The sequence below is a fragment of the Hypanus sabinus genome, chromosome X1, assembly GCF_030144855.1.
Source record: "Hypanus sabinus isolate sHypSab1 chromosome X1, sHypSab1.hap1, whole genome shotgun sequence".
Classification (NCBI taxonomy): Eukaryota; Metazoa; Chordata; class Chondrichthyes; order Myliobatiformes; family Dasyatidae; genus Hypanus; species Hypanus sabinus.
In genome coordinates, this window is record NC_082738.1 from 28847935 (window position 1) to 28870676 (window position 22742).

The window sequence follows — 22742 nt, forward strand, 5'->3', positions numbered from 1 at the left end:
AAATGGAATATATGGGATAAACATTAAAAAACTGAAAAATATACTAATTGAGTGTGCACTGATAAAGGAGAGAATGCCATATACTGGTAATTCATTAAAACTGAGATTGTTCCATGTGCAACAGGAAATGTAAATATGTAAAAGTTCACTTATATGTGCACGGACACACATACACACACAATTTTCCCCATTAGATTTTTTTCCTCTGAAATAAATCACTGAAAACCTCATGATCAAAAACCTTAGGGAATCTTCCATATGAGAAAGTAGTGCATGCCACAGATTTCAGGGATTGAAGAGAGACTGCATATAATAAGGATCAAGCCTTTCTTGAATGTAGGCTGCCAGGGGATCAAAGGCTACTGAGGAACTGAGCATCAGCAAAGATGCAGAAGAACTCAAGGGTGTCAGTTAACTGAAAACCAAACAAAAACTGCAGATGGCTGGAAATCTGAAATAAAAATAAAAAAATACTGCAAATACTTGGCAAGTCAGGCAGCATCTGTAGAGAGAGAGAAAGAGTTAACATTTCCAGTCAAAGATCTTTCATCAGAATTGTTAATCAGGCTGGTATCCATGCAAATTGGAATTGTAAAGGGGTCAGTTGTCAAAGGTGGGCTTGCATGAACAACAGGGAACATATTGAATCAAATGCATCAGGCTCCCTGACAACAGAGTGGGCAAGATTAGCCCCTAGAAATGCTCCCTTAGCAGGTCTCAACTCTCCAGTTAAGGACAACATTAATGCAACTAGAGTTGAATGTAAAAAAGAATTCTGCTATCACTGTGAAAACCTGGTGGCCTCAATACATATTTATCTCATACACGTTTGATCAAGTTTGGACTGGGTGTGTCCAACATAGTTTCTGTCCAGGTAATAACTCAACCTACATAGTAGAAATGTAATAAATCACAGACCTCCAAAATTTTAACACATTATGGGCACAAGCCACCACTTTGCAATGGAGCAAAGGTTCTTCAAACCTTTATTTCAAATGTCGCTTTACCACAATCATCCACACACAGAACAAGTTTTTCCCAACTGAAACACTTGTTACAGACAGGCATTCAAACATTACACCAGGATCCTAGGTCGACAAGTATGTGCAGTTACGCAAATTCATATTAACAACCTGACTGGCCGCGGCCAGCAATGAAATGAAATCCTCACTCAGATCTATTTCTCATCCGGATGCTATAGCTTCTCAGGTCCTCCTCAGATTATGACAGGGTCTTGCCCCTGTGAACTGCTCACAACCCAAACATTTTGCAAGATGGAAAAGCATCCGCAAACTGTGTTCCCACATGGCAGAAGATTCTGCAGCCCTGCAGCAGTCAGCAAATCTATCCCACTGGTCTCCTAAAATGTCATTCACATGTACTGGCTAGAGACATGTCAAGCATACGGAAGTTGAGAAACACATAAATAATATTAATTTCAACGTACATAAGTTCAAACTCAGTCAACTGATCTTCCCTGGTAATGCAACTGTTTTAAAAAAAGAGTAAACTAAAACCCCAGATCTGGTTCTTCAAAAACACCAAATACTGGAACAAATTTTCCACTATGCTCGTTAATGAAGTTTTATTGCATTTATTCAAGGAAGGTTTTATGCTCGGCAACATGCAAATGATTTGAGGAGAGATTTGGATATAACATTACCAAACAACATCAGCATAGTTTTCAGTGCATTTTCCAACGGTATTCCTTGTGGAAACTGCAAATCACGATCTTTTACGAAAATCGTGGCAAACTTACTTTAGAGGTAGTACCAACTTTTTTACTCTTCTGTTTCTTCAGCAAATCTTCATGCTCCCTAAGCTTCATCAGTTCTTCATGCTGTCTGAGCTTCAACATGTCTTCGTTCTCTCTGAGCTTCAGTAGGTTTTCATTTACCTGCAGCTTTTCTAGATCTTCCTGCTCTCTCTGCTTTTCATCAAACTGTTCAACTCCATCCAGAACTGTGGTTTTCCCCAGTTCCTTTAATGAAGAGAAACATTGTGTAAGGCAAGCTTTGTTGAAAATGGATACAAGGTAGAATGAAACAATAATTGCTGCTTCCATAGCCCTCTCATTTCTCTCCATTTTATTAAAATTATTATGGCCCTGGTACTTATGATTCAGTAACTCCAGCCTCGAAGTGAGAAAGCTGTGGGTTCCATCAACCTCAGCCTGCAATCTGTGTGCTGCACTCTCAAAAATGCAGACTTTAAGACAAGATGCTAACCTGCTTTTGAAAGTAGTTGCAAAATATCCCATGAAATTATTCAAAAAACAAGGAAGTTTTCTCAGTAAACTGGCCAGTTTGCAAAGAGGTCTGCTCAGGTTTGAAATTAAATCCAGACACAAGGTAAGTGCGTAACTGTTTCCAGACTTGAAAACCTGAACTGACCCTTGCCATAAGCATAATCATTTTAAACATACTATCCATTTGCTGGTAACATTAAGTAAATCATCTGGAACTTCTGCCCTCCCACATCCTTTCTTTACTCATAAAATGTAGATTTTTGAAACTCAAAACATGATACTGATTAACCACCTCTTCTATGTGTTTGGAACAGGTTAGGTGCACATTTTGACGTAACATCCAGGTTCCTGTCAATTCAGGCCATGTGGACACTGTTCAATCTTGATCGCTGATGAAAAGTCTTCAATCTGAAGTGTTGACTCTTTCTCTCTCCACAGATGCTGTCTAACCTGCTGAATGTTTTCAGCATTTCCTAATATCCTAATGAACACTTAGTATTGATCAAGCCAGTTTTTTTAAATTGTGCAGCTCCAACAATTTAAGATTCAATTCTGGCCTCTGGTGCTATCCGTGTGGAATTTATAAGCACTCTCCATGACAGTATCAGTTTTTGGTTTCCTCCTATGCAAGCCAAGTAGACCCACAAAGGAGCATAAAAGAGCAGAACCTACTTTTCCCTAAACAGTAAATGCCATTCTTCAAAATTAACAAAAAAAATCATAGACTTCCCAAGGATGCGGTTTTAAAATTGTAGTAAATCGGACTTAATAAATTTGACTTGGCAGAACTATGTAAACAATCTTGCATTCCCCACTTCCAATGTACATATTTACCTGTGTAAATAGTTATTAAAATCATAAAAAAACCTAGCAAACATTCAGTATTGATTGGTTCAGTTTTTATTAATCAGTATAGTGGTGCTGCTCTCTCAATCTGCCTAAACTAATAACACACAAACAATTGTACTTTTCATGTCTTTATTGAACACACGCTTAATCACAGTCCAAACTGGAAAAAGTATGTGAACCCTTATATTTAATAACCGGTAGAACCTCCTTTAGCAGCAATAACCCCCACCAAACATTTCCTGTAGCTGCTGATCAGTCTTGTAAAACAGCAAGGAGGAATTTTAGACCATTCCTCCATACAAAGCTGTTTCAGTTCATCAATATTTCTGGGATACCTTGCATGAACAGCACTCTTCAGGTCATGCCACAGTACCTCAATTGGGTTATGGTCTGGACACCAACTTGGCTATTCCAAAGCACAAATTTTCTTCCTTTTAAACCATTCTGTTGTTGATTTATCTTTCGGCTCATCGTCTTGCTGCATCATCCAACTTCTATTAAGCTTCAGGTGACTGTCACGAGGTGTGGACAAGGGTGCTGGGAGAGGACCCACACGCAGGACACAAACGTCTTTCTTAGGTACAATAAAATAGCGTTTATTACTCGCTACACAGAAGATCGGGAAATCAAGGAGGACAAAGAGGAACACAAACCTCGGACTAGGGGACTAGGGACTTGGACAGCCACGGACCTTGGACGGGGGAACATGGACAGCCGTGGACCTTGGACTCGGACAGTGGGAACATGGACAGCCGCGGACCTTGGACTTGGACAGTAGGAACATGGACAGCCGCGGCCCTTGGTCTTGGACAGTGAGAACATGGACAGCCGCGGCCCTTGGACTTGGACAGGGGGAGCATGGACAGCCGTGGACCTTGGACTCGGACGGGGGAACATGGACAGCAGCGGACCTTGGACTTGGACAGGGGGAACATGGACAGCCGTGGACCTTGGACTCGGACGGGGGAACATGGACAGCAGCGGACCTTGGACTCGGACGGGGGGAACATGGACAGCCGCGGCCCTTGGTCTTGGACAGTGAGAACATGGACAGCCGCGGACCTTGGACTTGGACAGGGGGAGCATGGACAGCCGTGGACCTTGGACTTGGACAGGGGGAGCATGGACAGACGTGGACCTTGGACTCGGACGGGGGAACATGGACAGCAGCGGACCTTGGACTCGGACGGGGGAACATGGACAGCAGCGGACCTTGGTCTTGGACAGTGAGAACATGGACAGCCGCGGACCTTGGACTTGGACAGGGGGAGCATGGACAGCCGTGGACCTTGGACTTGGACAGGGGAACATGGACAGCCGTGGACCTTGGACTTGGACGGGGGAACATGGACAGCCGTGGACCTTGGACTTGGACAGGGGAACGTGGACAGCTGCGGATCTTGGACTTGGACAGTGGGAACATGGACAGCCGTGGACCTTGGACTCGGACGGGGGAACATGGACAGCCGCGGACCTTGGACTCGGACGGGGGAACATGGACAGCAGCGGACCTTGGACTTGGACAGGGGAACGTGGACAGCCGTGGACCTTGGACTTGGACAGGGGAGCAGGAACAGCCACGGACCTTGAACTTGGAGACTGGGACCTTGATTCACTGCCGCCAGACACTTGGATACCATGGATCGCTGCAGCCAGAATCGTGGATACCAAAACACAGGACAAGGAATCTTGAACCAGGACTCCTCCTTCAGATCAGGCACCGAGCCGGGACTCTTCTTCGGGGGGTGGGGGGCAGACACGGACAACTCGGCATGACATCGAGCCGGAACTCCTCCTTCAACTCAGGCACTGAGCCGGGACTCTTCAAAGGGTAAACATGGACAAGGGGCATGAACGTCGAGTCAGGACTCCGCCTTCAACTCAGGCACCGAGCCGGGACTCTTCGAAGAGTAGGCAAGGACAAGGGGCATGAACATCGAGCCGGGACTCCGCCTTCAACTCACCCCTGGTAGACTGACCTTGCCAGGACCCACTCTGGTGACTGAAGGTAAATTGCTGGTACTCCGATGCGGGCTGGATCACTCTGGCTTGTCGTGGCGGTGACTTGCGAAGGCTTCTTAACACTCGCGCCCCGAACGGCTAAAGCCAGGGGCTTATAAGCTGCCGGTTCGGGTCGAGGGTAGATTACCTTGACTGCCAAGCTCAAGGGACGCGTGAAACGGAATTAGAAGGGAACAAGGCATCAATGGTCCGGATTGCAACCTAACTAAATTTAAAGGGGAACCGATCCGGACCATGACAGTACCCCCTCCCTAATGGTCGCCTCCAGGCGACCAACATGTTCGCCCATATTATCAATCACTCTGGTGGGTGGGGGGGGGGAGGGGTCTTGGGCCAGTGGGCAAAAAACAAATGATAAAACCTTGCCCTAATTCCTACTAAAAGGGTAACTGAGACTCTGAGTCTCTTTCATGAATTTCTAAGTTAAAAACTGTGTGGAACCCTGGCTCGTGAGCGTTCGGGACAAAAAATACTATTTGTGTCTGCTGGGTCCTTGTTTGGCAAGAGTGTTCTGTCACGAGGTGGAGACAAGGGTGCTGGGAGAGGACCCACACGCAGGACACAAACACGTCTTTCTTAGGTACAATAAAATAGTGTTTATTACTCGCTGCACAGAAGATTGGGAAATCGAGGACAAAGAGGAATACGAACCTCGGACTAGGGGACTATGGACTTGGATCGCCGCGGACCTTGGACTCGGACAGGGGGAGCATGGACCGCCACGGCCCTTGGACTTGGGGACTGGGACCTTGATTCACTGCCGCCAGACACTTGGATACCATGGATCGCTGCAGCCAGAAACGTGGACACCAAAACACAGGACAAGGAATCTTGAACCAGGTCTCCTCCTTCAGATCAGGCACCGAGCCGGGACTCTTCGAGGGGTAGACACGGACAATGGTTATGAACATCGAGCCAGGACTCCACCTTCCACTCAGGCACCGAGCCTGGACTCTTCGAGGGATAGACACGGACAAGGGGCATAAACGTCGAGTCGGGACTCCGCCTTCAACTCACCTCTGGTAGATTGACCTTGCCCGGACCCACCCTGGTGACAGAAGGTAAATTGCTGGTACTCCGATGTGGGCAGGATCACTCTGGCTTGTTGTGGCGGTGACTTGCGAAGGCTTCTGAACACTCTCGCCCCGAACGGCTAAAGCCAGGGGCTTATAAGCTGCCGGTTCGGGTCGAGGGTAGATTACCTTGATTGCCAAGCTCAAGGGACACATGAAATGGACATTCTCCTGTAACAAGTCTTGATACAATTTTGAATTCATTGTTCCCTCAACAATTGCAAGCTGTCCAGGCCCTGAGGCAGCAAGGTACCCCTAAGCCATGATGCTACTTCCACCATACTTCACAGTTGACATGAAATGTTAGTGTTGGTGTTCAGTGCCTTTTTTTCTTCTAAACATAGCAGTGTGCATTTCTGCCAAAAAGTTCAACTTTTGTCTCATCCGTCCACAAAACATTGTCCCAGAGCGTTGTAAAACATCCAGGTGGTCTTTTGCAAACTTGAGATGTGCAGCTTTGTGTTTTTTTGGAGAGCAGTGGTTTCCTCTGTGGTGTCCTTCCATGAACAACATTCTTGTTCAGTGTTTTTCTTACAGCGGACACATGAACAGAGACTTTATCAAGTTCTAGAGATTTCTGCAGGTTTTTTGCTGTCACCCTTGGATTCTTTTTCACCTCCTACAGCATTGCATGTTATGCTCTTGATGTGATTTGTGCAGGAAGCCCACTCTTAGGGAGTAGCAACAGAACTGTGTTTCCTCCATTTGTAGACAATTTCTCTTACTGTGGACTGATGAACACTCGGGTCTTTAGAAATGCTTTTGTAGCCTTTTCCAGCTTCAGGCATCTCTACAATTCTTCAAACGTCCTCTTAAAGTTGCTTTGATTGAGGCATGGTACACATAAACAGATCTTTCTTCAGAAGAGCAAGCTCTGTCAGTAATCTGACCTTGTGTCTTTTTTTATATAGGGCAGGGTACCTCTACAACCCATTCTTACAATCTTATCTCATTGATTGGAACATCTGACTCCAAATAGCTTTTGAAGAAGGCATTACCCCAGAGACTCACATACTTTTTTGAACCTAGACTGTGATTGTTTAAATGCTGTACTCAGTACTGATAAGAAGTACAATTGTTTGTGTGTTATTAGTTGAGGCAGATTGTGTTTTTCTATTATTTGACTTAGATGAAGATCAGACCTCATTTTATGAGTAACTAATACAGAAAACCAAGTAATTGCAAAGAATTCACAAACTGTATATGGAAGAAAATAGGTTGTAAGTACATAAGTGAGGGCATTGGATTGATGCAATTGCTCTTTGAGCCAACATAGACTCAACAGGCTGAATGACCTCCTTCTATATCGTGAAAGAATGAGAAATGTGAGAAATTTTACAAACCATTTGGGAAAAAATGATAAAAGCACTCAAAAAAAGCTATTTTGCTATATAAATGACATGTATAACATACAAAATAACATTTTAAATAACATTTTTAAAAGTGTATTTCAAAATAACAATGAAATTAACCCACTAAGAATATCTTCTCTTTTCTAAAATTTCATCTGAAAACATACTTAAAGCCCTCAGCCTGTGTCAGAAATCAAGCCATCAACTGAATATGTTTCTCTCTCTCTCCAGTTGGATAGAACTTCCACCCCAGCTGTGCATTCTGAATATGTGCATTCTGCAGGCCTTTCCCCAAAACATAAATCTGTCCATTCGAAACAGATGCAATTTGTATAGTTTACACGAATATTTTTTGTACATTACAGAAACTGAATAATAGAAGGTTCTATTCCCTTATCTTGTGAAGATCCAAACTCCTTCACTGCTTCCAAAATATGATAAATGAAACCACCAAATGAATTTACAAAGCTTGTATCGCTAAGGCATGTTGTGTTCTTTAACGGATTACTCAGATAACTGTAATCTGTACCACTTGCAATTCCGGTTTCTTTGTTTTCTAGTTATTCAAGGGGCTTTGTTGGAAATATGTTTTTTTTTTAACTTTTGTCAATAACTTCTGCATTCTAGTCATACTCTTGGTTAATTTAATCTTGTTCTCCTGAACTACTTTTGTGACTTAAGAACTTTCTTTTTCTCAGATTAAAAACTTGTTAAATGCAAATGACAAGCTTTGGGCATTTTATCAGATCACTTTTGTTTTTGCTACCATCTCAACCACAACTTTCATTTGGTAAGACACCCCAAGCCACTTCACTAGAGCATTACAAAACAATATTGAACAATGAGCCACATAATTAGATACTTGAACAAGCTTACTCAAAGAATTAGATTTTTAAGGATCAAATTAATGGAGAAAACAAATGAGGTGGAGAGGTTTAGGGTGCATATCCCAGAACCTGGGTAACATGCAGCTCAAAGTGTGGTCATCAGTGGTGTAGTGATTAAAGACAAGATGCACAAGAGACCAGAAATGAAAGAGGGAAGTGGCCTCAGGGAGTTGTTACTGTGGGATATAGAAATAAGAAAGGGCAAGACAATGACAGAGTTCAAAACAAAGATGAACATTTCTAAATTGTGGGGTTTTGAAACCATAAACCAATGATGGACCATAGCCAAATAAACTGGAATCAGCATTTGTCAATCTGGTTTCACTGCCAACAGTTACCCAATAGCTTTTATCTTTATGAAGCATGCTTTCTTTTCCTTTCATCAGTCACTTCTTCATTTTGATCATACACTTAGAGAGCTAATCTTGTATTTCTGTCCTGCTTTTGACGTGTACACATTTAAACCTACTAAATGCAACAACAACCCCAATTATATCATTATCCTTTCAACTTGCTCAGTGATGCAACCCTCTTTCTGGCCACCACTCTCCCCAGACACATTTAAACCTACTAAATTCAACCTTGAGTATCTGGCCATCTAATCAAGTCAGCTTTGCTTTTTTTTGCTAGCATCGGTGGCACAGAATCTCCTGACATTCCTCCTCCTTCTCAGAGAAGCTCACTCCTCAACTTTCTTTGAAAGTTTGTTGTCTATTGATCTTCCGAACCAAGCATAGCTATTTCACTGAGAGGCAAAGTGTTTTAAGTTCAATCTGTCCACATTTTCACTTACCATTGAAGCAAATGATCTCAATGATATTTAGTCAACCTGTTCCCACAATCTTTCATCCATTTAATGCCTAAATCCTAAAAGCAAACTCCACAGCCTGAAGAATTCTCAGTATAAAGCAGTTTTCGTCATTATCAGTTATAAATTTCTTCCATATATTCATTAAACAATGCTAAACAAAATCCCTTGCTCTAGACCTCTGAAGTACTGGAAGCAATCAGGTTTCTGCCCTGACCACTGCAGTTATTGCACAAACAGCAACCTCTGTGACAGTGACCATTATCTGTTCTCCCTCCTTGACCTGCCTGATGCCTTTGATGTAGTTCATGCAAACTACCCCACAAAATTTCCCCTTCCCCCCATGTTCCAGCTCAACAAAATTGCACTTGTTTGGTTCCACTCTTACTTGTCCAACTAGAGCACTTCTAATTTCTCTTCGCACTTTGCACCAGTACTTTCAGTCACCCACGGATCTATCCCTAGTCCATTCCTCTTTTTCACCTCCACATTATTTCTTGGTAGCATCATTTACACAGGGCGAGTCAGCTCTCAAACACATGCCAGCAGCAACCAGTTCTGAATTTCTCTCACTTTTCAGACTCCCTCTGTTAGCCTCTGGGGTATCAGGTTAGCCATACTTCATCCAACTGAAAGAGTCACATTTTTTTCCCAGCCAAGCACCGAGAATACCTAAACCATTTCTTTCAGGCTTAGTATAATTTCCTCTAAACTTTCCGTCAATTTCACCTCCCACTGTCGTCTCTCAGGGGGAACAAGCTGTTGGCAATCTTAGTATCCTATTTAACTCAAAAAGAGGTTCTATGTCCATTCGATAGGTTTACTTACATACCCCTCAGCAATATTTACCACTACTTTTGTCCCTAATTCAGCCTACCCCCATTGAAATCTTACCCATGTAATCCAGAACTAATCGATGATTGATAGAATTTTAGGTATCAAGGGAATCGAAGGACTCTCACCAGTCAGTTTACGGCCTCCTATACTGTTAAACAAGCTTAAGGAACAACACCTCATCTTCTTGGCACATTGCAGCCTTGTGGACGTAATACTGAATTCAATAATATCAGGTAAACTGCTTTTTCTATTTATATCAGAATTGGCCCATTCGACTAGAAGTCATACATTTATAATATTGGCACTCTTCACCAGCATGGGCTGGCCTACTGGGCATCTTCTACAGCTCTGTGTTTCACAGCTTTTAAATATTCCTTGTTCATGCTTTCTCTCTCTAACTGCCCTCACTTTGCAGCTTTTACATTTTTTTAGAACATAGAAACATAGAAAACCTACAGCACAATACAGGCCCTTCAGTCCATGATGTTGTGCCGAACACGTACTTACTTTAGCAATTACCAAGGGTTACCCCAGCCCTCTATTTTTCTAAGCTCCATGTGCCTATCCAGGAGTCTCTTAAACGACTCTATCGTATCAACCTCCACCACCATCACCGACACCACATTCCACTCACTCACCATTCTCTGAGTAAAAAACCTACCCCTGACATCTCCTCTGTACCTACTTCCAAGTACCTTAAACCTGTGTCCTCTTGTGGCAACCATTTCAGCTCTGGGAAAAGGCCTCTGACTATCCACACTAACAATGTCTCTCATTATCTTTTACACCTCTATCAGGTCAACTTTCATCCTCCGTTGCCCCAAGGAGAAAAGGCTGAGTTCACTCAACCTATTCTCATAGGGCATGCTCCCCAATCCAGGCAACATCCTTGTAAATCTCCTTTGCACCTTTCCTATAGTGAGGCAACCAGAACTGAGCACAGTACTCCAAATGGGGTCTGACCAGAGTCCTATGTAGCTGTAACATTACCTCTCCGCTCTTAAACTCAAGCCCACGAATTATGAAGGCCAATGCACTGTATGCCTTCTAAACCATGACAGTCAACCTGCATAGCAGCTTTTAGTGTCCTATGGACTCTGACCCCAAGATCCCTCTGATCCTGCACACTGCCAAGTCTTACCATTAATACTATATTCTGCCATTATATTTGATCTACCTCACACTTATCTGGGTTGAACGCCATCTGTCACTTCTCAGCCCAGTTTTGCATCCTATCAATGTCCCACTGTAACCTCTGACAGCCCTCCACACTATCCACAACACCCTCAACCTTTGTGTCATCAGCAAATTTACTAACCCATCCCTACACTTCCTCATCCAGATCATTTATAAAAATCACGAAGAGAACGGGTCCCAGAACAGATCCCTGAGGCACACCACTGATGACGGACCTCCATGCAGAATATGACCCATCTACAGCCACTTTTTGCCTTCTGTGGGCAAGCCAGTTCTGGATCCACAAAGCAATGTCCCCTTGGATCCCATGCCTCCTTACTTTCTCAATAAGCCTTGCATGGGATACCTTATCAAATGCCTTAACAGTTTATCCTCATGCAGCTCTGGTCTCATCCTGTCAGAGATATCTCTTTTGTCCTATCCACCCTTCCCATGTGCTTGCTCAGCATAAGACATGCTCTCTAATCCAGGCAGCATCCTGGGAAATTTCCTCTGTACCCTTCTCTAATGCTTCCAATCCTTCCTATAATGAGGTGACCAGAACTGAACACATGCATGTTAGCAAATATTTTCTGCATCTATACCAGTTTTTTAATGACTTTTTAATGCTTCCTGGTGTGTCATCCCTGTGAAGAGGGCAGTTTAGTTGCCCTCTAAACTGGGGGAGATCAAACTGCATGGCCTTCCCTAGTATTTGCACCAGCAGTGAGAATTCAATGGAGAGTCACATGTGGACATTAACACCACAGAGGACCAGAGATTTAAGGCATCTTGGCAGTGATGCCATCAGCAATGACCAGGCCTTGAAGAAGACCCACTTTCACTTTCCAGCACGAGTGGAGTTGCAAGGAGGTAAATCAGATCAAAGGCAAATGAGCCTCCCATAGGAGTTTTGTGGGAACTTTGGAGTCTGCCATGCTCAAGTGCACAGAACTGTTTGAATGATTACAGGCTCAATTATGAATTTGGTGACAACTGACCTCCTCTACTAATCTTAAAGGTAACATGAAATGTAATTCCAATGAAACTGTCAACCCTGTGCATTGCACGATTACTCTGTGGGCAGTGCTCTCCCATGATTGTCACTCACAATAATCTGGGTTGTATAACGGTGGGGTTATTGCCTGCAGACTGCAGCCTATTGATAGTATCATTTTTTGCACAAACTCTGCTAATTATAGCCAGTAGCACAGATTGTCATTAATTTGTGACGGCTATGTGAAGATACTCACATTACACTGTTTTCACAGTAACCCCTCTTACACTCTATATTCATGAATGCTGTGAAACTACTGTCAAGTAGCATGACAACAGGGAAATACAATGTTTAAATCAAATGGACGGCCTTCTTGACTGTCACACTTGTCAGTGCAAATATGTCAAACAACACGGCTACTGCCATGTTCTTGAGACTGCCCTATAATAGGATATTAGACAGCACAGATCTGAAGAAATTCAGTGGTTTGCAATTTTCATAATCTGTATTTTTTGTATTTTTGGCCACCTGGTTTGTTCAGGACGGTTGTTCAGGACTGCTGAAACATCAGAGGGGGCAATGCAACCACATTGAATTGCTATGATGAGGATTGGCACAAAGAGATCCCTCAGTACTCAATGTTCTATAATATGGTGGATATCAAGCTATGACAGCTGCTACATCTGCTATGATGTTGAAAAAAGTCCGTGACTAAGTCTTCCTGCTATGCTCCAAGTAGCTCATGTGTCAATGTAGAAACATTAATCATAATGCTTCCATTTGAAGGGCTTCGATGATTGTGAATGATTTCTCTGGGAATGGTTAAAAATCCTTCCTCATGAGAACAGGAGCTGCTAATCAATCAGACTTTTTATTAATTTTTATGAATTAATTGCTCTTGAACTATTTAGCTATTTAATATAGAGATCCTTTTCAAGGGTGAAACTGAGGTCTTGCTTTCACTATTCTATAGCCAATGGAGGAATTGCCCAAATCATACTGTCATGCTGATCTGTCATATTCCATTCTCACCAGTTGTACACAGACTTTACTGCATATATTGGCAGGTGAGTCAACCATTATTCAAGTGCAGAGTTTGAATTGTAGAAAAGACTCATGCCAGGTGTCTCTGCCAGTGCCTCAAGCCAAGGACATCAGAATACACAAAGAACACACCCTTTGTGAATTTTGTAATATTCTTATTTTAGTTCAACTTGAGTCCCCTCCCTCACTACTTTTTGTGCTGTACTATTGACTATTTTAGCATCACTTGCTCTTTCACTTTGAACGAGAACATTTCGTCAAATTGTAAATTTCCATCTTGCTCTCATCTTGATTCTTCTATTCTTTTCCAAATTTTCTATCAGTAATCACTTAAGAAAATTTAATTCACGGACAGGAATTGACCAAACAACCTCTCTTACCTGCTCTACCATGCATTAAGGTCAGGACTAATCCGACTTTGGCCTCAACTCGACTTTCCAGTCTGTCCTCTTAACCCCCGACTCCCCTATTGGCTACAGGCAGAGAGCTGGGGATCCTGATGTGAAAAAACATGAAGCTACTGTAACATTACTCAATGGCGAGGAATAAAGTGATTCATATTCCGTGATGGATCAAGAATCAGAATCAGGTTTATTATCGCCAGCATGTGACATGAAATTTGTTAACTTAGCAGCAGCAGTTCAATGCAATACATAATCTAGCAAAGAAAAAATAAGTAAAATAAAATAATAATAATCAATAAACAAGTAAATCAATTACATATATTGAATATATTAAAAAACATGCAAAAACAGAAATATTGTACATTTAAAAAAATGTTAAGTAGCATCCAAAGATTCAATGTCCATTTAGGAATCGGATGGCAGAAGGGAAGAAGCTGTCCCTGAATCACTGAGTGTGTGCCTTCAGGCTTCTGTACCTCCTACATCAGGGGTGTCAAACTCATTTTAGGTCACGGGCCGGATTGGGCAAAATGCAGCTTCATGCGAGCCGGATCAGTCGGGCGCGTGTGAACGCAGCTTTCATTGCCTCTGTTTTTTCAGCCTGCTCTCATGTGCCTCAGTCTCTGCTATAACTACAAAGTGTTTCACTTCACAAATTCTGTTTTTTATGAAGAAGACTGCTGAGCAAGCATTATTTTTATGATTGGTATTAACTTACAATCATAGGCTTCATATCGCCGGGCCATTAATAATTAAAATAATAGATCTATCTAAAATGATCTCGCGGGCCGGATATAATTGTAAGCCGGGCCGGATATGGCCCGCAGGCCTTGAGTTTGACACCTATGTCCTACATGATGGTAACAGTTAGAAAATGGCATGCCCTGGGTGTTGGAGGTCTTTAATAATGGACGCTGCCTTTCTGAGACACCGCTCCCTAAAGATGTCCTGGGTACTTTGTACCCAAGATGTAGCTGACTAGATTTACAACCTTCTGCAGCTTCTTTCAGTCCTGTGCAGTAGCCCCTCCATACCAGACAGTGACACAGCCTGTCAGAATGCTGTCCACAGTACAACTATAGAAGTTTTTGGGTGTATTTGTTGACATACCAAATCTTTTCAAACTCCTAATAAAATATAACCAGTAATAGACCAGTAAGGATCCAAAAAAAAGGAAATAAATCTGTAATTTCTTAAATCATTGGTGTGAGCATACTTAGGATAATGTAAACTGTTTTGGTCATCAAAAGACTTTGATAACATAACTATTAACAAGAGCAACCAGAATGACAGAGGTTGAAGAGACTGGTGTACGAGGGGTGATTTACATAAGTTATGTGTTCTTACCAGGAAAGACATAGTGAAAAGTGACAATATATAATGTACTCATCTGATTATTTTGAAGAGGTAAAAAAATAAGCTGACCATATGGATATCTACAGATCCAGTTATCATATGAACATACATATTATGAGCAAGAGTAGGCACTCAGCACATGAAGCCTGTCCAGCTTAAGATCATGATTGATCTAAGTGTAACATTAACTTCTGAGATAACCTTTTACCCTTTGCTCATCAAAAATTGATCTAACTCTGCTCTAAAAATATTCAAAGTCTCTTCTCCAGTTTAATCAAGGCTCAGTTAGGCAACAGAAAACAAAAGAGAGATAATAGATACTTTCTTGAATTCAAATCCCATATGGGTCTGTGCAGTACCTCAACCTATAACAATAACTTAAATGCCACAATAGTGACCTATAATAAGGTAAGTATTGTTGACGCAATGACTATTGTAGAAATGTGCACAAAATTAGAAAGAACTTTGATACATTAAGTGATTAAGTGAATAAGAACTGTAGATAACAGATTTCAACACAGGTACGTTAATATGGAACATTTTGGATGAAAGGATAGGAATAAGTATTTTGAATGGTGACAGACTTGGAACAGTAGAAGTCAAAAAAGATCCAGAAGTCTAAACACAAAGAATACTAAGACAGACAGTCAGGTACAATAGTTTTTAAAAGTTAATTTTTCCATCTTGAGGCCTTATATGTGTGGGTCACAAACCTCTCCACCATTGGGTGTTTCCTGGGTCTGCTGAAGAGAATGGAAATTAAGTATTTTGATTCCTGAGTCAACCAGGACCATTGATCACCTGGTCTGATGGAACTAAACCTTTACTCATCTAGCAATTTTGTTGTTCTTAACAAAATTTTCCAATGCCTAAGAAACACAAGTCTCAAGTTCAGAGAACTGCAGAGTGCAGACATTTTGAGGGTCACTAGTAACTCACTCCCCAAAAACACTTTTTTGATTGAGTGTAAGGTGAAAAAGCAGCATATCGGAATCAGCTTCTCAAGAAACATAACATATTCCAGTCCCCATGAAATGGTGAAGAATTAATTATTGAACTACTGAAAACACAGAACCAAGTATCTTAGGTACACAAGATGAGTGAGCCATTCAGATCCTACAGTTTGTTCCAAAGCTTATTTTGACTGTAGCTCATCAAACCCTACTTCAAATATCTGCTTTGGTACTATACCTCTTACTCAACAAATAAAATTTGTAAGTAGCCTTAGTTCTTTTTTTTTCTTTGCAGGGGTGGGGGGGGGAAGAACACTAACTTTACACGACTTTAATTTGGGTGTTTTTTCAATTATTATTGTGAACTATATTATCATTGTATGTTTATCTTGCACTGTATTAATTTCCTATCTCGTTCTTGGGGTTTTTTTTTTGTTGTCGTATTGTAGAAAATGTAGCCTTAGTTCTGACCGTTAGTCCTCAAGCTCAACAGAATTTTGAGGGAGTTCCTTAATGTTTATACTTAAACAAAAAGTGTTGGCCAACACATTACCCTTGAACATCTAGTTATGCACCCTTGATATGGAGTTTTCCAGCAAGTGGAAGTTTCCCTCCATCTACCTCAATAATGCACAACCTTTTCCTTGGTAAGGAGGAACAGACTGGTAATCCAAATTACTTTTGAGGGTCAAATCACATGTAACACATTTCACTCTAGCCATAGAAACATAGAAAGGGACACACACAAAATGCTGGAGGAACCCAGCAGGTCAGGTAGCATCCATGGAAAAAAAAAGAGTAAACAGTCGACATTTTGGGCCAAGACCCTTCTTCAGGACTGAGAGGGAAGGGGAAGATGTCTGAATTAAAAGGTGGGGGAGAGGGGAAAGAGGCTAGCTGGAAGGTGATAGGTGAAAGGGTCAGCAGGGAAACCAGCCAATTGGCCCAGTGTTCTTCCCAATTCTAGTCTAACCCATTTTTTATTCCCCACATTCTCATACAACAGCTAACTAACCTACCAAACTGCACATCTTTGGGATGTAGGAGGAAATCCATGCGGGCACAGAGAAAACATGCAAACTTCATAGACAGAATTAAAATCAGAATCAGTTTTGTTATCACTGACATATGTTGTAAAATTTGTTGTTTTGTCACAGCAGTACATTGTAATACATAAAAATCACTCTAAAGTACAGTAATATATAAAAAAATAAATAAATTGTGCAAAAAGAAAGTATAAATGAACTAAATGACAGCCTCCACAGCCCTCTTGAAGAGAAAGTTGTATTGTGCTGTAGTGTTCTATGTTCTATAGATAGGTAGGTACATGGATGATAAAAGGAGAGTTATGTGGGAGGGAAGTTAGGTTAAAGGTCAGCACAAAATCATAGCCAAAGAGCCTGTTTTAAATTGTTTAATTTAAAATTAAAACTGTGCTATACTGTTCTATGTTCTATGGAAACATCCAACACCTTCTGAGTCAAGAAATTTCTTCCTGATGTCCTAAATGGCTTGCCCTATATTTTGAGACTTGGGCCCCTAATTTGAAACTACATCATCACAGGAAACATCCTCACTGTATTTACCCTATCCAAAGTTTCAATGAGGTCACCTCATTCTTCACAACTCCACTTATGGTGGCTAAATCTACTTAATCTCACCTCATATGCAAGACCTGGTGGTCCAAAAGGTTAGAACTTACAGACAACATAAAGATCAGTGGTGCCATGGAAAGTAAGATGGAATTGCACTGGAGAGCATGCAGATGAGATTCACTGAGATGCTGCCCATATTGAAGGATTTCAGTTACAAGGAGTGATTGGATAGCAACAGAGGAGGCTGAGGGCTGACCTGAAATACTGCCACTCAATATAGAGGTAATGGATCAGATTTACAAAGACAACACCAGCAATGCAAGGGTATTTTTTTTTATTTGGAGATACGACATGGAACAAGCTCTCCCGGTCCAACGGGCCATGTATCCCCAGCAACCCACCTGTTTAACACTGGACTAATTACAAGACAATTTATAATGACCTACTAAACAGTCTGTCTTTGGACTGTGGGAGGAAACTGGAGCACCCGGAGAAAACCTATGCGGTCATAGGGAGAATATACAAACTTCTTAGAGACGGCGCCAGAATTGAACTCTGAACTCCAATGCCCGTGCTGTAATAGTGTCACGCCAACCACTACAGTACCGTAGTGCCCCCATTCTTACCGTGTCAGAAAACAATGATCAGACTGTCAGGCTGATTCACTCTACATATGGAGGAAGATGAGAGAGTGTCCTATAGAGATCTTTAAGATGCTAAAAGGTTTTGATGGAGCGGCTATTGCTAATTGTGGTGAAGAGCATAACTAAGGTAGTCACTAAGATATTAAAAGTGAATTCAGAAACTTCCTTACACAAAGGGCAGTGAGAACGTGATTCCTACAGAGGTAGTAGAACAACAAGTATAAGGGGGGGCTGGACAAGAGTATGAGGATAAGGGAACAAGAGCTACGCTGCCAGATTTTGACAGGAAGAGACTTGAATGGGGCTTAACCACCGGCAAAGACCAGGTGAGCCAAATAGCCTGCTCTGGTCATTATGTCTAATATAATTATATGTACAAATAAATAATTTACTATAATCCTGATCTCCAGGCCAGAAATCCACATATAAAAGAAAGGGACCTCTGTTTCTAAATATTTGCAAGATGGACCTTCACATGGGAGTCCAATAACAGAATTAAACTACAGATAAGTCAACAGTTTTTGCTCAGTATGTTTAGTTAACTCAAGTGGAAGCAACTGAAGTCTAACAGTTGCCTTTAGATATACAGGTCACTGCCAGCCATAATTCACCCCAAAATATTTCCAGGCAGTGATTATTGTTGCTAAGACCAGCCCATAATGCCAATTCTTAATTGTAATAACAATGTCAGCAATGCTGTTAAGTTAAAAGCTCCAGAATTTTGACCTACTGATAAAGGATGAGACATTTATTGCACAACAGTCTGCACACAAGTCATGTTGTTTCCAATACGCTTGTCCTCTTATCAGCGGTTTTAGGAGGTGCTGTTGAAAAAAAATGTGACAAGCTTCTGCAGTATAACTTGTAGCTGGTACATACAGATAAGAAGAAAGAAAAAAGGAGGCAGACAAAGCCAACTTGGGAGGTGAGCAGGAGAGGAAGGGGAGGTGGAGGTGAAGGTAGTGACAAGGCTAGAAGGTGATAAGTAGAAACAAGAGGCTACTGATGCTGGAATCAGATAAGTGAAGAGGGTGATGAATAGAACCAGATAAGAGGGGGTGAGGGGCAGATGGAACCAGTGGAGGAAGAGGATAGGAGACCCAGTAGTTAGTGACATGCAGATGGAACCAGGTGTGGAGGGGAGTAAAACAATGGCATGCGCAACCAGGAGGTCTGGTCATTATGGACAAAGTGCAGATATATTCCCCAAAACAGTTGCCAAGTTCACATCTGGTCTCACCGATGTAGAGAAGACCACATTTACAGCAACGAATGCAGTAGATCAGGTTGGAGGAGGTGCAAAGGAATCTTTGCCTAACCCAGAAAGGCTGTTTAAATCCCTGGATGATGGAGAAGGTGTAGGGACAGGTGTTATACCTCCTATATCCTGCCAGGAGATGAGAACATGTGACTGGTGGTGAAATCACTGTGCATCTGGTGGGAATGGCAAAGGATAACGTGCTGAATGTGAAGGCTGGTAGGGTGAAGAATAGAGGACCAAGTGAACTCTACTTCTGTGCTGTCCGGATGGGAGTAGTGAGAGCAGAAATGCATGAAATGCAAGTGAAGCTCTATCAATCACAGCAGAAGGGAAGCTGGATTTCCTTAAGTAGAATACAGAGAGCTTCACCATGAGAACAGATGCAGGAGAATGAAGAAACTGAGTAAAAAGGATGGTTGACTCACTAAAAGGATGATTCGTAAGGACTGGAAGTCTAGGTTGACATGAATGTCAGTGGATACGTTTGCCTGCTGAAATGAAGATGCAGAAAAGGGATAGAGGTGTCAGAAATGAGGGTGGGTTTGAGGTTTGAAGTTTGTAGTGAAGGTGATAAACCTGATGAGTTCGCACCTCCCTCCCATCACCCTCTTCTGATTCTATGCCTGAGCCAGCTCCAAACCCCGCTGGGTTTTCACCAACCGCGGTCCCCCTCACAACATCCCCCCCCCCCCACTGATGCTATGAACACCAAGCTCCCATCTCCCAAATCATCACAGATTTCATCACATCATCGCAGCCTTCATTCTGATAGTGTTCCAGCCACGCACTGCTACCTCTTACCCCCACTGCCTATAATTTCACTTCCATCCAATTCAGTCAAACGTCCTATTCAATTGAGTACATGAAGAGATTTAGCGTTCACTTTTTTTTAACCTAATTGTCATTGTCGTAACTTTCTCACCAGCATGGAAGTCACTGGAAAAGAAATAAACTGATAAGGCTTTACTATATACTGATCCTACTCTCAACCTTCTGACTGCAGTTTGTAATTAGACCATAAGACATTGAAGAATTACTCAATGACCTGGGCTCCACAACTGCCTGGACTCCAACATCTTCTCAACCAGTGAAGTCAGGCTAACTAGCCTATAATTTCCTTCCTTCTGTCCTCTTCCGTTCTTGAAGAGTGGAGTGACATTTGCAATTTTCTAGTCTTCCAGAACCATTTCAGAATCTAATGAATCTTGAAAGGTCATTACTAATGTCTCCACAATCTCTTCAGCTACCTCTTTCAGAACCTTGGGATGTAGTCCATCTGGCCCAGGTGACTTACCTACCTTCAGACCTTTCAGCTTCCCAAGCAACTTCTCCTTAGGAATAGCAACTGTGTTCACTTCTGCCCCGACACTCTTGAACAACTGGCATACAGCTAGTGTCTTCCACAGTGAAAATTGATGCAACATACTTATTCAGTTCGTCCGTCATTTCCTTGTCCTCCATTTTTACCTGAGAGATATTTTCTAGCAGTGTGATATCTACTCTCCCCTAACTTTTACTCCTTTTACATCAAAAAACTTCTGGTATCCTCTCTGATATTATTGGCTAGCTCATATTTCATCTTTTCACTCTTTATCACTTTCTTATTTGCCTTTTGGGTGTTTTTAAATCTTCCCAATCCTGAGAGATGTATTTATCCTGCACCTTCCGAATTGCTCCCAGAAACGCCAGCCATTGCTGCTCTGCTGTCATTCCTGCTAATGTCCCAATTTCCAATTAACTTTGGCCTGCTCCTCAGCTCTTCTCTCGTGCCTCTGTAATTCCCTTTACTACACTGAAATACTGATTCATCTGTCTTCAGCTTCTCTCTCTCTAATTGCAGGGTGAATTCTATCTTATTACGATTATCACCTCCTAAGGGTTCCTTACCTTAACCTCCTTTATCAAATCTGATTCATTACACAACACCCAATCCAGAATAGCTGATCCCGCAGTGGGCTTAGCCACAAGCTGCTCTAAAAAGCTGTCTCCTGGGCATTCTACAAATCTTCTCTCTTGGGATCCAAAATCAGTACCAACCTGATTTTCCCAATCTACCTGCATATTGAAATTCCCCATGATTATAATATTGCCCTTTTGAAATGCATTTTCTTTCTCCCATTGTAATTTGTAGCCCACATCTTGGCTGCTGTTCAGAGGCCTGCATACAACTCCCTTCAAGTTCTTTTTACCCTTGCAGTTCCTTAACTCTACCTTATGTCTACATCTTCCAATCTTATGTCACCTCTTTCTAAGGATTTGATTTTGCTCTTTTTACCATCAGAGCCACACCATCCCTGTCTACCTGCCTGTACTTTCCATACAATGTACATCCTTGGACCTTAAACTCCCACTTTCAGCCACGACTCAGTGATGCCCACAATGTCACATCTGCCAATCTCTAACTGCACTACAAGTTCATCTCCCTTATTTCGTATACAGGTAGTCCCCGGATTACGTATGAGTTCCGTTCCTGAGTCTGTCCTTAAGTCGGATTAGTACGTAAGTCGGAACAAGAACATCCGGTATTATTTAGCATCAGTTAGTCAAACATTTGTACAGTATATATTTTACCTCTCTATGGCCATAAAACATTTAAGAAACGTATGTATTCCAATAATTAAACCACTGTGTTGTTTAGTAAAAATTGTAGCTTTCATTGGGGCATGGCCTTTCACATGCTCTATTATTCTCACTTTATCCGTTATCCTTTAAGACTGTTCTGATCGTTGACCGACTGTAGCCTAACACTTTTCCAATGACCGATGGCGTTTCACCTCTTTCCAAACGCTTTACTATTTCCACTTTAGTTTCAATCGCGATCGCTTCCCATCAGTGGAACAGGTACACTGTGGGCGGCGGGTCCCGTGCTCCACCGGCTCCCCAGGTCCACCACACTGAGACAGGCTAAATGGGACAAGTGGGGGCTGTGCTGGGTTTGGGTATTTGATCCTTCACAATATTCCACGTGGGAATTTAAACTGGAGGTGGCAGTGGTTTTTTTATACGAGGTCGAGTTGCAAGCTCGACATCAGCTCGGCACAGGTGGTACGGGAGTCACTGGATCGACGTCAACCCAGCACGGGAGTGGTCTGTCAGTCGATCGAACTCAGGAACCTCCGTTCTCGAGCCCGGCGCTGATCTCACTGCGCCACCAGCCGACCGGAACGGGAGGGGGTGGGGGCGGGGGGGGGGGGGGCGCCCAGGGAGAATCTTACTGAGAAAAATTTAAGTCAAAT

General features: G+C 42.3%; 1 protein-coding gene across 5 annotated transcripts in view; it reads right to left on the bottom strand.

The window, feature by feature from the left end:
* Window positions 1-22742, bottom strand: part of LOC132384731 (zinc finger protein 148-like) — a 108339-nt gene that overhangs the window by 72544 nt on the left and 13053 nt on the right. For 4 of the 5 annotated variants that reach the window (XM_059956146.1, XM_059956147.1, XM_059956149.1 and 1 more), the window contains exon 3: window positions 1760-1981. The exons of the other annotated variant lie outside the window; for it this stretch is intronic. In XM_059956146.1, the coding sequence (XP_059812129.1) occupies window positions 1760-1981 (222 nt within the window). The remainder of the gene's footprint in view (window positions 1-1759; window positions 1982-22742) is intronic. 5 annotated transcript variants of the gene reach the window in all.